General features: G+C 40.1%; 1 protein-coding gene across 4 annotated transcripts in view; it reads right to left on the reverse strand.

The window, feature by feature from the left end:
- Positions 1–15,556, reverse strand: part of DCLK1 (doublecortin like kinase 1) — a 359,661-nt gene that overhangs the window by 12,130 nt on the left and 331,975 nt on the right. For 2 of the 4 annotated variants that reach the window (XM_035302465.3, XM_035302468.3), the window contains 2 exons: positions 10,123–10,236; positions 5,016–5,089 (listed from right to left, as the gene is read on the reverse strand). In XM_035302465.3, coding sequence (XP_035158356.1) covers positions 5,016–5,089; positions 10,123–10,236 — 188 coding nt within the window. The remainder of the gene's footprint in view (positions 1–5,015; positions 5,090–10,122; positions 10,237–15,556) is intronic. The other 2 variants (XM_017973046.5, XM_035302467.3) reach the window with 1 other exon arrangement.

Consider the following 15,556-nt stretch of genomic DNA (forward strand, 5'->3'; position numbering starts at 1 on the left):
GAGAATGTAACTTGTCCAAGGTCATTCTGCAGAAAGTGGGGTGGGCTAGATCCAAACCCAGGGCTTCTTGACTCCAAAGCCACACTCTTTCTGTATACTGGGCTGCCAATTTTTAATCGAGGTTATTTCATCTCAATCTCCATGACTTTTTTTTTTTTTTTTTGAGATGGAAATTTTCTCTTAGTGCGCAAGCTGGAGTGCAATGGCACAATCTTGGCTCACTGCAACCTCCACCTCCTGGGTCCAAGCAATTCTTCTGCTCAGCCTCCCAAGTTGCTGGGATTACAGGGGCCCGCCACCAAGCCTGGCTAATTTTTTATATTTTTAGTAGAGACAGGGTTTCACCATGTTGGCCAGGCTGGTCTTGAACTCCTGACCTCAGTCTCCCAAAGTGCTGGGATTACAGGCGTGAGCCACTGTGCCCAGCCTTCATGACTTTTTAATTTCTAAAAGTGCCTTGTGTCTGACATGTATTTGAGAATTGTTTATTTCAGCCTATGAACATTAACACCCTTTCTTAATAAAAGGTGTGTCAATACTTAGAATTAAGTTCTTGATGTATGATTTTCTGCACATTTACACCTCATAGAGCCTCTATCCTCAGCCGGGCGCAGTGGCTCACATCTATAATCCCAGCAGTTTGGGAGGCCAAGGCAGGCAGATCACTTGAGGTCAGGAGTTTGAGACCAGCCTGACCAACATGGTGAAACTCCGTCTCTACTAAAAATACAAAATTAGCCAGGTATGGTGGCTCATTCGCTTGAACCCAGGAGGTGGAGGTTGCGGCGAGCCAAGATCATGCCATTGTACTCCAGCCTGGGCAATAAGAGTGAAACTCCATCCCCCAAAAAAGGGAAAAAACCTCTATCGTCTCAATGACCCTCACTAAGGAGCATTCACAAAGTATGGCAGGAATGAATATGTAGAAACGTACATCGATGTTTACTCTTAAGTTAAAACGAGGGAAAGTTCTGAGGCAAGGCGAGAATGAATGTGATACTACATCACTTCCAGTCAATCTAGAATCATCAGGAATCTTAGGAAAATGTTAAAAATCTCACTTCAATTTACATTCAATGATTACGACTTGGGATGCCATGGCAGTTTCTCTTTTTTAATAATAAGTAAGCTAAAGTTTAAAAAGACATATATGTCATTGGAATCCTCTCTTAAGGGGCCTCTGAAAACAAAGGAAAATCAAACCTCAGTGAGCAACGTGTTTGAGTTGGGAAATGTAACAGATGTTTCACGATTCCCATGTTCTTTCCAATGACCCTTGGTGACCTTCATGCCAGAACAGGCATAGGTATCACTCATCTTTTGAGCCTCTTGGCCTAATAACTCAGGCTTGGGTATCAAGGTACAACTGCAAGCCCAATCCTCACTGCTTTCCTGAGACTTCTCTCTAGCCACAGTCTGAGTGGTTTTGAAGTTTAAATCTATGACTTTTTGATGTGTTAAAATGAACCCCCCAACTCTCTGTTACAAAGGGAGCCTCTGGAGTGGGTGCAGCATCCGCTCCTGCCTGCTAATCAGGCTCTGGCTCTCCGTGGGGACTGTGTTCTCACTTGGTAGAGCAAGGCCAGGACAACTTGCCACTGAGCAACCTGCAATGCATTGCAACTTGCTGGGTACATCTGGCTGCGTCTGGCCGAGGCTGGCCCGAGAGCCCTTCTCACACCACAGCGAGGTTCCTCCCTGGCTTCCAGAGGAAAAGTTCTCTCAAACCTGCGCTGAGCAAGATGCATTTAACTGACCCCATTCCTTTTAACAACTGAGCATGACACCTTTTAATAGCCTTGCAAAGACGGCGCGCGGCCGCCACTGCTCTGCCTCATTACTCACTGTTTCAGGACGGTGCTCGAATCCAACATGCACATTTTAGTCACGTCATGCCTGGGAACTCAACCACCCTTTTGTCCTAGCTCAACTCCCCATTTTATCTTATTTCTCATGTTTAGCTTATGTCTTGTTTTGATATGTATTTAATTGGGTTACCCGGTTCTGGCTGTCGCCCTGTCCTGCGAGCTGAAGGTGCAGGGTTCTTCTTCATGTGTTACAGGGCATAGGACCTGCCATGGTGACAGCTTCACTTGGAAAAGGTAGAAATGTGTGTGACTGCGTTCCCTTTGAATCAGGATGCATTTCCAGGAGGGGGAAACTGTAACAGGATGTAAATGTTTTCCAGTGGCTTGCAGCAGGGGAATATGGTGGCTTGTTAGGGAAGGAGAGTATGGAATAGCCCAGTAAGCTCATTCCTGGGCAGCGTCCCCCCAGACTCTGGGGGATAGGAGCAAAGTCTCCTTGGATGCATGGGTCAAGTGGAGGATGCTGCTCCCTTAGAAGCAGCTTTCTGGCAAGAGGCTGGAGAATAAAGAGAAAGGGAAAAACAAACCCCCACCATTTCTCTACGGTCACCAGAAAACTAGTTACAAGGGACGGATCAATTCTGGGCACCCTGAGGAGATGGTTTTCCCAGCCTGTGCCCTTATGTGATCTGCTTTACAAAAAGCAAGCCTGACTCTCAAGCGTTCTGCATAGAGCAGTAAAAACAGCCATGAGTGCTTTAAACACAACAATTGGGAGGGGGGATGCTCGCCTGTAATGATTGTTTATGTTAGAAAGTTGGCTGCCACCGTGGTTAGACAAATGCTCCCACTTCTGCGGAGATAAAAGGCAAGCACTTGTAATCAGTAAGGAGAGCGTGTATGTTCTGGGGCTAAATGGCATTATAAAACTTCCCAATTAAGCATATACGCCGATGAGATTTTAGCATCGTTTCTCCAATTTAGCTTTACATACTGGGTGCACTGTTCAGTACAGCATTAACTATAAACATTGTTGTTACTGCCCCAGCTGGAAAACAGAGCAGTTTATGTGTACAAGAAAAAAGAGATTATCTCCCATCTGCTCCTGCCCATTATTCAGAGATGTGTCATTTTGTCTGCTGATGGGAACCATCACTAGGATTTTACTTAAATGGCCTTTTTATACTTGGCTACCTTTATTAATTACTGTATTTACTTGGGGTTTTGTTCCTACCCTTAATCCTACAAATTTAGTAATTTAATTTATGACTTTATATGTGTAATTTTTATAACACAAATAGGCACAACTGTAATTAGACATACTTGATGCCTATTTTTAATTGTATATCAATTTTACACATATATATTTGGTTAATATTCCTGAGGTTAGGAGACATATAATTTCAAAAAGATGGAGCATGGTGTGATTCGATTTATATAACGTACAAAACCAGGCAAAGCTAATTAATGTGGCTAGACTTTAGGGTCAGGGTTTACCCTTGTGGGTAAACGCTGGAAGGGACTCCTGGAAGGGAGCCCCTGGGATGCTAGGAATGTTCTGTGCCCGACCTGGGTGCTGCCTACAGGGGCACGATCAGTTCATGCAAATTTATTGAGATGTACATTCCTGATATGTGCAGTATTCTGAAACTATATATTCTTTCAGGTAAAAGTAAGAGACAGATGAAGCCTCCTCTGTGTTACAAGGTCAAAAAAGAAGGGTCTGCACAAAGGCAAATTATGATTAACTCACCCTCCCCCCTCCAAAATAAGGTCAAAAATCAAGTTCTTTTTACATCTATAAGGCGAATTATGAAGGTAAATTAAATAAATGAATGTGCAATTCCTACATGCATTATACATGGAGAAGACACAAATAGTCTTCTATGTCAAAATGACCTTAGAAAGTTGTATTGCGGTTTGGGTGTTTTCTTGCTTTGAGCAGATTTGGAAATGATCATGATTTTAGTATATCTGAATCATTTGTCAAGGTATGCCCCTTTCTGCTTTTTTATGTACTATGTTTGGAGTGTCTGATTATAGAAAACTAACCAGGAGTAACAAATGGGACTAAAATCATATATATATTATATATATACACACATACACATTATATATATAATACGTATACGTTATATATGTGTATCTACAAACATATATATATATTTTACTTTTTGGGTAAAACTTTGCAGTCTAATCATGAAACAGTATCAGGCAGCCACTATCTTACTACAGATAGGCTCCACAGTTTGGAGAAAACAAATGCCAAAACCAGTGGGAATTTTTTGTCAAACACTAAGACATAGAGTGTTACCTGGAGATCATTTCAGAAACATTAAGATGGAGAAAACAAGCTCCCTAGGACTTCTCAGAGTTCATTTCTCAAACCATCAAAAAGCATCCTGCTTGTGGATAACTTAAAGAGACACAAACAATGCCCCCTTAAAGGAAATGGCAGGGCTGTTGACCAGAATAGAAAGCGATTGGATAGAATTCTTAACCCACTTTTAAAAAAATCGATACCTCCCATAATCCCTTTTGCTTGAGCAGATAAGCCAGCTAAATAATCTGACAGTTACAAAATATTGAGAAAGAAATTCATGCAATAGCTAATACATAGAAGGATTTCCAGGGGGAGGAGGAAACAGTAAAACAAAAACAAAACAAAAAGGTGGAGAATTTGAAAACACAAGCTTACCAACACACACAATGCATTCTATAGCCCATTGTACTTTGAGGCGCTTCTACTACTAAGTGTAAATGCATTGTTATCCATCTAATCAGGTCAAGGTTGGGCGTGATGACTTTAAAATGACAGTATATGCTTCTATAGAACAGACACTAGCGTGCTATTGTTCTTCCATTTGTTAAGGGACAGAAGAGCACTGGAAATCGTTGTTTTAATTAACAACATCAGGAAAATGCTTTGGCATTAGCACTAAATATACTGTCCTTTTAACCATAAGGAAAATTGATACTGAGCATGTGCAATGGAAAGAAAGCTGGCAAATGTCAGTGTGAATAATGGGTGAAAAAAAGGAATGAGGGGGTGTGGCATCTCAATCAAGATTAAAATGAAACTGATAAAGCAGCATATGGACTGGATAACAAATCAAAAGCATGTTTATCCACCGAAGGAACTGGTTAATGGAGACTGCCAGCACGTTGCCATGGAAACACTGACTGTTGAGCTGCACCATCTCATACCTTATCCAATACATTCCTGGTTGCTGGTAGTAGTCCAAAGACCCTGATCTCTTGATGGTAAACCCGTGGTCCAGCTGAGCAGAGAGAAATGGGGCAACTCAGTGGATCAACATTGTGCTAAAGAATTAAGACTCCAGACCAAGCTGTTCTTCACTGATTCTATATGTATATAGAGTTACAATGCCTCTTCTGCAGGGTAACTAGCTAATATCCTAAGTCTGCACAGTGCAAACAAAAAGGCAAGAAAAGACACTGATCCCTCATGAATATCTTGGAGGCCAATTTGCTCATATAGATCTGGTCATGACCATTTAATCAAGTCCTCTCAATTTCAAAAGATATAAACACCTCTTCACAAGCCATAGAACAGAAAATGCTTCACAGTTCAATGAAGTACTGAAATTAGCATTAGTCACTTAAGAGAAAGCAGATTGGACCCCAAAGAGTATCACCACATAAGGCTTAAATGTGAGGGCTTCATAACTATGAAATGAAAGAGGAAAAGAATCAGGTTTTGAAACCTCATCAATTATAGCACTTTAAATTTCTGAGTTAATCTTCAAAAGCAGAGCTACTCTTAAAGTCTAATCTTTTCTTTTCCTTTTTATAAAAGGTATATGAACTGATTAAAGGTGAATCTTAATTACATTTCTAAACTAAAAAGATATAGTATAAAACAGTCAATAAATTTTCTCTGAAAATATGGAGAATGACATAAAACAAAAAAGTTTTCACTATATATTAAAAATGCATATGTACAGTTAAGTGCTTATGAGTAACACAAAGTATAATATTAATAGAAGACAGGAGAAGTTCTCAGAGTTGTTCGTCCTGGAATGAGATGTTAGCTTTTGGCTTCCTGGGAATAAAAGATTCAATGCCCAAAACCTGAAGAATTATAATCATACTGTGTGCCTGCTTCCCCACTCTGCCCACAGAGGATGCAGCTTGCACATCTTTCTTCAGAGAAAGGCTCATGTGTTCTTTCAAGTGCATTACTGGTATGATGCTGATGACAGTTTCTGCTTCGAAATTCACAAAGGCATTTCAAAAACATGCCAGGGCACCAGGCATTTAAACTAAAAACTGCTTGGAGGATTTGGTGTTCTGATTATAAACTAGGTTATCCCAGTGTTCATAAAATGCAGTGTGGGGTTTTAATCTTTTTAAAAATGTGTGTTTTATTTTATTGAGAAAAAAATCGAAGTATACTTGCTCTCAGGAAGATGAAGGTGTATGCTTGTCCACAAAGACAGGTACTTAGTAATTAGCTTTCTAGTGCCATCTACAGGCAAAGTGTCATATAACAGGTCTCATCTTACAACTAAGCTTCCCAGTGTCACAATTACATGCACGCTGATTAGTATGGATTTGTTCAATTAGACTGAAATGCTCTATTTGCATGAGCACAATGCAAAAGAAGAACTTTAAAGCATTAGGAAAATTATTGGTTAAAATAATAAACATTGTTCAATGAGGAAAAATAAATTGAAACTGACATCTTAGTCATTGGTTCTTCATCAAGCTGAGCAAATCTAATAATGCCTCTCTCTCTTCCCTCAGCTCTCAAAAAGTTCACCGTTAAAATGTCATCTCTAATTCGTTTTATGTCTATAAATTGCATTTTAATAACCTTTTGTTTCCCTTTCTTTCTCTCTCTTTTTTTAATGCCCCAACTACTGAGGAAGGTAGCAGAGGGACAATGGAGGCTCTCTGAGAGGCGCAGACTGCTGCAGTTCTAAGGAATGCAATGGCTTCCACCTAATCCCATGGCTTGACCTAATGTCAGAGCACTTTTCCTCCTTCAGGAGGGTATGTGATCCCTGTGAATCTCCAGCTGGTAATCACTCCCCTAGCCAACTCAAGGCCCTCTTGCAACCTTAACATAGAGTTGTCATTGTCCTTTCTTTGGTCTTAATAAAGTAGGGAGTGTGAAGCAGAAGAAAAAAAAATGACAACATGAACAAAAAGACTACAGTTCAGAACCATGAGTCCATGTTAAACTAGGCTCATATCATAAATTACACCTGTGAGAGAGCCTGCCGGTTATGACAGTATGCTTTATTCTTTTGTCACTCTAAGAAAGCAAAACGTGTCACAGATTCCTTTTTGAGCATTGGTGATCTCCAGCAGGTAGTTAGGTTTCTAACTAAGGAATGAGAAGTACTAGTTAAAAATTGATGATTTAATTGCTGATCCCCCTCCACCACCACCAAACCACAAACTAACACTACATCCTAAACAATAATAATAATAAAAAAATTCTAAAGGGTACATGTAATTCTAAAAAAAATTAGTCCTATGGTAAAGGCAGTTTAAAATGCATTATTTTATAGTCTCTGGGGAGAGCATATACACCCAGGAAAATTCTGTGTGAATGAAATTTATGCTGAAATTAGTTTTTGTAAATCTATCAAATAGAAGTCATCACTGTATTATATCAATTCCTGAACTTTTAATGATGTGGGTGAATTAATTGCTATATTAAATTATGAAATTATCAAATGGTCTTTATGGAATACACCATTTATAAAAAATTTTTCTTCTACTTCCCACTTATTTTGCTCCATGGCAGAATAGACGTTCTTGGCAGTCATACTTTGGAATATTACCTAATGCCAGGCTTCCTTTTCTTGTGATAGTCCCCTGATAGTCTTTGTACTTTAAGAATGAAAAAATGGTTATACAATATAATTGGATGTATTCAGTGCTATTCTGAAAGTTATACAATGAAGGTGGCCAGAATGGCCTGTTTCTAATTCCCAGCCCCACCCTGTGGCTAGGGACCTCAGCTGCGTTCTTCTGGAAGCTAGAGATATTTATGAGGGAACAGTGTTCTGGAGAAGGTGCCTACATATACATAGTATGGTAGACTAGATTTTCTTAAAACAACCTCTGAAATTTACGTTGATAGTCCCTTTCATGCTTGAAATATTAGTGCTGATAGTTAACATGTGAATTGTGCTGTAGATCTGACAGGCAATTTTTAAGATACAGTTTTCTGAAACCAGCCAATTATTTTGAATCTGAATTAAGTTGATAATTATTTAAAAAAAAAAACAAAAAACTCTGCAGTGGTAAAGATTAAACAAGCATGCAACCAACGCATTGCACAGCCCACTTTACAATTTGTAAGTATATTACCAGTTTGTGCGGTTCCCATGGAAACCATGTTAGTGATGAATTGAGAAACTTGCATTCAAAATTGCATTCAAAGTGGTCCAATCATGACATTTAGGGAAAGAAAATAGTGGATCTTTGATCTCCAAATACTAATGAGTGTTTTAAGATCCACCTAGATGAGGTTTTAATGAATTCATATGAATAAGGCTTCAGAATTTATCCAAGTTTGATTAAAATAGGATTTCCCCTCAAATATGTGTCGTCTGTCAATTGGAAAATTGCCTGACGCTCCTGCCCTTAGTCATTATAAGACTCCTAGAATACTGTGAACAAACCAATATTGAGCAACCAAGGCAAACTTAACCAAAGACTGATTAAAATAAACGACCAGGGGAAAAAAAGAAAATAAAAGCAAAATGACAGAAGTGGAAAAGGCACCCTCTTTAACAGCTGTAAGCCCTTAGCAGGAGAAAAACAGTCCCTTTCATGGACAAGCGTGCTGGCAGTCCATTCCAAAAGAAAATTGTGGAATCAAATGTTTGGAATAGACTTATATCTTGAATGAACAATGGAAACAGAGTATAGAATATTTGGTTTAGCAGAGAATCACCATGAGAGTGTTACTTTCAAAAATTACTGACTGAATATCAGTTCAGAACAAAGAACACTGACCATCTATGGAAGATGTAGAGGCTAATTTACTTCTACACCGAATTTTCTTAGAAAGAATTAAAGACAGAGGGCAAGAACAACTTGAAATTGTAAAACTTCAGCGGCACTGAGGAGCATCTGGAAGACTAGGCATTCCCCTTCACTTTCCTCATGTGCCAGTTGCTCACACACATGTAAATCACTACTCAAATGCAAACTGTACGAGAGCATGTATGCACACCTTCATACCATTTGCAAATTCTGGAATCTCATATCAAATATTTAGTAACCCAGATCTGGGATTGGTGATATCCAACAGGTCACTTGTTTATCTTCAGTTTTGTTTAGAGCTCTCGCACAACCCAAAAAGAAAAAAAAGAAAGAAACTGGAAACACCTAGAGTAAGTCCAATATTCAGTACTGCTCATGAGTGAGAGGTACTGTTTAATAGCATAAATATTTCCGAAAAAGTCCACATCATAATGTCCTAAATTCTTTGCTTGGAGAAGAAAAACAACGCGACTGATTTTCAGATTGAATATGCTATTAAACTGTACATACTCTGGAAAAAAGAGGAAATTATTAAAAACTCAAGTAATTGGAACTTGAATATATTTACTCTAGAATATGACACCAGGAAGTATGAGATTTCATTATTCCTCGGCCCAATTTAATCTTTGCCTACAGCTGCGATCAAATTGCATGTAGTGTGTGTCTGCATGTACAGAACAGAAAAAAAAAGTCCTTGTGCAGCCATATCAATAAAATAGTAAATGTTAAACGGCTTTCAACTTTAAGAACAGAAATTTCTAAGGAGCAAGACATCATGACTTCGTTGGGTGTTCACAGTAATTCAGTTCACTGAAAATCTCACTGTGTAGCTTTCTGCTATGCTTTGACTTTAATTTAGGTCTAGCATTGAGATCTGCAGTGTTCCAGGCTCTCCCTGCACTGTCATCTCTCTCGGCTTCCCTTTCCTTTCTAGGTCCTGGCAAAAGGACACTATGAACTCTTTTTCTTAGAGCCAAAAAGTTTGCATTGGCACAGAGTCCAGCATGCGGGAGGTTTTCTGTTTTGAAGAAATAAATCATGAAATTAATAAATACTGCAAGATACCCTGGAGGTGGTGGATAATTATGTGATGCCCAGGGAGATGACCTGCAGAAACACCTAATATATATAAGTCCCACACCTCCTCTAGTGCAGTAAGTGGCTGAGCTGTCTAAAGAAATGACCCATTCTGCTGTCTCTGGCTGGAGAGTCTCCTGAGTAATGCCTGTCTCTTAGGTGGGTTGCTTTAAAAAAGTTATAGGTGGATATTTCAGATGCTTACTGCTATGACAGAAACTCCAGCTGCTGTGCTATTCGGCTTGGGGCCTGTGTTGAAATGCTTCTTTATCTTTCCAGCTACTGACAGCTGATGTTCATTTTCTGGGAGGCCATCATCCTGGAGAAAAAAAAAAAAATAAAAGAAGAGAAAAAGAAAGAAAATGAGATAAATGAAAAATGAAGGCCAAATCTTCTAGTCATAGGCCGTGGTCTTAGAATTCATGAGATGTCAGAAAGAAACCAACCAATGTCTACTCATGAAACACTGTTGTTGGAAGCACTGCTCCAAGGTCTCATTCATTTCCACATCTGCTCTAAAATTTATTTGCTTTGTGTCATCTGACCCTCAGAGGTTTGTCTCTAAATTTAAAAAAAAATTTCTGTTTTTGGTTTCTAATAAAATCTATTCCAACCACGGCTCTAGGAACGTGTCAAAGAGCAAGTTAATCTAGACGACCAAAAAAAAAATCAACATGAACATCTTTTTAATTTTTTTCCCTCTTAACCCATCATTTAGACCTAAAGCCAAGGGTCTTGGCTGGCAAGCTTGGGCTTCTGCGTGGCCCATAAATAAACTCAGGCTTGTTCCACAGCTACTCATTTGGCCATTCTAAAATCCCAGGCAGCCTTCCAGGCAGAAAGATCTTCCTTAAATTTTAAATCCTTCTTGCTGCCTTCAAATCATCTGTTCTTATGATATGGTATATATGGAGCTCATTTTAACTCAGGTCCCTATTCTCTGCTGGAGCCTTCGATGACTGAGCCTGGACACATGGTTCTCTTGTACTAAATGGTGTTAGAATAACAATAACCAGGGTCATAAGTATGTGCCACCAGGTCCTAGAGTTCATGATGAAAAGGCTGCAGGATCTTTCCAGGCACAGACTGTGTTTTGCTCACTATAGAATCCCCAGATTTTAGGATAGGGCGTTGGCGCATAGTGGATGCTCAGTTGTGGAATAAATGAACGAATGGATAATAGAGTGTTTGTAACTCACTGCTATAAAGAAACTCCTGGCAATCGCTCCGATGCCATTTGTTAGTTTGCTTTTCTTCTTCATCTCCATCATTTTGCAGGTAATTTCTTGGTTCCACCCAGGAAACTAAATCTGCTGCTTATCAAGCATAATGTGCTGGCTGTTTTTGCATGAGCTGGTCCCCCCGCACGGCATTTGCTCTTCCTTTCAGCATTTGGTCATTCACTTACTCAGTGGACATTAACTGCATGCCTACATGGACCAGGCAGTACAGTAGGAGGGGAGAAATGACAGCGGGCAAAGGCAGGCATGGGCCTTGCTCTTCCAGACCCTCGGCTTTTCCAAGACCTCTTCACAACTTGGGTGTACCCGGCCTGTTCCAAGCCATGTATCACCAATTAAGGACAATCCATCCTAATGGCTTTTCTGGAAACCCCTAATGCTTTTTCATTCTATCAGCTTGCACTCTTTCTATTTTTTGGTGTTAGTAATAGAGTGAAATTCCAGTAGAGTGGGATGCTACTTGGGGAAGGAACAGAAGCAGGGCCACATGAAGTGCCGAGCATATTAGGCTACGTTAGGAATAGCACAGTGTGGGAGGAACATGTGATCCCTGTCCAGCAGAACCTTGCAGGTTAATTGGGAGACAAAATATGCACACATTATGTAAAATCGTGAAACAGGTCAACAAGACAAAAAAAGAGCAGTGACAAGGCAGCGTGGCTGGATGGCTCAGCTAGATGCACCAAAGACGTTCAGAGGAGAAAGGACATACTTTCTGTTGTGAACAGTCACAGCAGACTTCATGAGGAATATGGGGCTTGACCTGGCCCTTAATGACGGAGAGTGTGTTGGCAGGCAGAGAGAAGGAAGGTGAGATTTGGTGTGCAGTGTGTGTGGTGGAAGCCACAAAGTCATGTCTGCAAAACAAGAAATCAGTTTGTTTTGTCTCTAGTTAAGAGTTTATGTGCGAGGGTCATGGCAGAGAAAGCTGAAAAAAAAAACAGGAGAAGATTGGCCATAAATGAATGCCCAAAAGACCCCAGAATTGAAGCCTTCATCTCCATTAGGAATAAAGCTTTTTAATAAGAGGAGTATACGTTTAAGAAATGTAAAGGACTGCTTTCCCTTTACTGAGGCATTTTTAGAGTACAGTATCCAGTTCTTGGTTCACTCTACAAGTCAAAGAGAAGTCAGATGATGATTACAAAGAATTAGGATTATGCATCCAGAGTTCTAAACACAAGAGTGAATTCAATGGTGTATATAAAAAATGTTTTTATTAAAATGGTGAATGACACACAAGGCCCCTGGAATTCAAGCTGAACAACAGCTTTTGGGATCTAAGTGAGAATTTTTGCAAGTTTTTTAACATTTGACAATGGATAGAATGATGCTGCAAGTCTTCTGAATATTAGTATCATGCCTTGGTAGACTGTCAGGCTTTGCCTGAATGAAAGCGGCCACCCCGGATGCCCTACTGGCCTCACCCCAAGATTACATACGCGCTTCTTACCATCTTTTTGCAGTTCCAGGCTACCTTGGGCAAAGTGATCAAATGAGCTTTCGATGATGAGATAGTTTGAAACACACGATGGTGGAGAAGGTTGAGGAAAGGTGTGTCTCTTTAGGATGAAAGAAACGTGAGCATATTTGTGGTCTTACGATAAGAAGCTAGTGAAAAGGGAGAGTTGAACGATAGAGAAAGGGCAGGGTGGGGACCGAGGACAGGCCAAGTGGTTTGCCTTGGGGAGGAATAGGTTTACCTCTTTCTCTGGGGCAAAGATGAAACAGGGAAGGCAAGTTAGAAGAGCATGGCAGGGAGAGGATGATGACACAAGTGTTAACTGCTATTTACATGTGTGATCTCTTTCCTCTTCAAACTTCCGTCCATGTTAGTCATTATCATTCCCATTTTGAAGACGGGTAAAATGAGGCTCAGCAAGGTGAAATCATGAGAAACTCATGAGACGCATGTCCGTCTTGAGCAGTTTACTGCTAGAACATTCCCGTTTAGTTTTAAACATTTGCTCAATGTCACACAGCTAGAAAGTGGTCGAGTCAGCCTCACACCAGGCCTGAAACTCTGCTTTTTTGGTTTCTTTTTCCCACACCAGGTTGCATCAGTGGAGGATGCTCACTAGAATGGCATCAGCTACAAAAGGACTGCTTAAGTGCTAAATGAAAATACCCAGTGAATCATCTTTTCCATGATGAAAGTGGCACAGTGGTAAGAGGGAATGAGAATTGAATTAGGGCTGAACAAACCAGAGAATATTCGGACACGACTTAATGGAGCCTAGGAATTATCTGGAGGTCACTAAAAGAGACGCTAAGCATTTTAGGGACCCAGCGGAACACAGAAACTCCTCTGCCAAGTGGAGACGGGGTGTCCACCAATCTGGGATGTGTCAACATGACCTATTAGGGCTAGGACTCTAGGGTCCTAAGGGCAGCAAGCAGTGCAGCAAGGCCCGGCTGACACTGGACAGAATAAAGTGGCATGGAGCCAACCGGGTGGTCCTATGATGGGCACAGGCTGTTTTTACCATCCTGGTGCAAATATGGGGAGAGAAAGCTGGGTTTTCATAAGAGCAGCCCCTACTTAACCTACTGAGAAACATCCAGCTCTTGCTGAATAAGTCCACCTTCTTTTCACTCCCCATCACCGGCATCTTTTCAGAAACTTGCCTTCACCTGGTTTTCCCCCCACTGCTAGTTCTTGAACTAGGAGTTTGCTCTCTCACCACCTCACAGTGGATTTCCTTATTTCCCAGGCCTGTCCTGGTCCTAATCTCCTGTCAAGGTTCCTAGCAACTCTTTCAGATGCTGGAGCCTGGAGGTGAAGGCCTCCAGCTTTAAATTCCAGTGAAGGTTTGAGCTTCCCTTGGGTTATTAGTTCATGTTTAAGCAATGCAAGTAGCGAAACAACTCTCATAAGTTGTCAGAAATGCTTTTGACTCATAAATCTTAAAATGTTTCAGGATTTTTTTCCAATGAAAGAAATAAGGTGTCTGGAGGAGGTAAAACACATCATGTACACAGACGACACACAGATCACACACACACACACACACACACACACACACACACACTCCATGACACTGAAACAGTCTGCAATGTTTTTACATACATTTTGAAGGCTTTCAGCATAATTGGATTAAAAGACTTAAAAAACTGGCTTTGCAGGGATCTAATCTGTATCTGCGCCATAAAAATTGATGATGGAGATTTCGCTAACTTACTATCATGCTTCAATAAAATAAATAGGGACATTAAAAACATACTTTTATATACACATCTTTATCACCATTATTCAGAATAGATTATGTGCCAAAAATGTGCTATGAATTTTCTAAACGTGACAAATCTGGCAGCATTTTACAAATAGTTATAGTATTATTACCATACATTCTGGTTTGGGGGTAGTTTCCGAAGTTTGACACAGGCTGGTTGTGGTTTGAGGTTAGCAGTTTTTGAATGAGAAATTCCCATCCACCACTTGGCAGAGCATTGCAACTGACAAGAACAAAATTCGTTTGCAAAATGGAAAATGAACTCTCATGATCGTCCATAGGAGACCTGGCCTCCTGGTCTCCATTTCTCTAGGGGTTCCTGGGGAAGAGCTGTGGGGGGGCCTGTTGGGGAATGGATGTGAAGTCACTCCTAGTATGAATTCCTTGCTTTCCTCTGGGAAATCATTTCAGGCATAATGCTTTAGAAAATTCTCATCCCCTTGTGGATTTTTGGTTTTGAATCAAGGATCTGGTTTGCAGTCTATTCATTGCCAGATTCTATTATTAATAATATCTGTAAACTCATGAGAAGCATGGCAGTCTTGAACAGTTTACTGCTAGAATATCCCCATTTCGTTTTAAACAATTCCAAGGCCATTAAAGGACTCTTCAATAGCAGTTCCACTTCACCTCCCAGTGTGGTGCTAACCATCTCCACCTGCTTGGCACCCCAAGTCCCCTTGACTCTCTTCAGCATGGCCCTATGATTCTCTGTCTACAATTCACACTGCCCTTTGGGAGAAAATGTGAGGCAAGTTAAGATTTATTTTAGAGAAAGAACAGGAAAAAATGTCCACATGGAAACTGAAACTCCATGTCATCATTTAAAATTCATGAATATAAATAAGTGGTTTTATGTATTATTACAGTGTCGTTGGGCTTTACTTAATTTCTAACAAATTCTACCAGTATAATAAGATGAATGTGTATATTTTTTGTGTGTGAGTAGGGCTGATTTTTATTAGTCAACCTGGAATATCTTGAGAGATTATCCAGGCTCCTATTTTTCCTTCTTTCTCTTGCTCTTTTCTTCTTTTTGAATATCTTGACTTAGGAGTATCTTTTCAAAAGAGTACACAGGTGGGATATAGGAGGTACATTAAAAGGTAAAGGCCAGGAAGGTAATAGAAAGTCTTGAATTGGCTAAATAACTATATTTGGTTTA

This window comes from Callithrix jacchus, chromosome 5 (genome assembly GCF_049354715.1).
Source record: "Callithrix jacchus isolate 240 chromosome 5, calJac240_pri, whole genome shotgun sequence".
Lineage (NCBI taxonomy): Eukaryota > Metazoa > Chordata > Mammalia > Primates > Cebidae > Callithrix > Callithrix jacchus.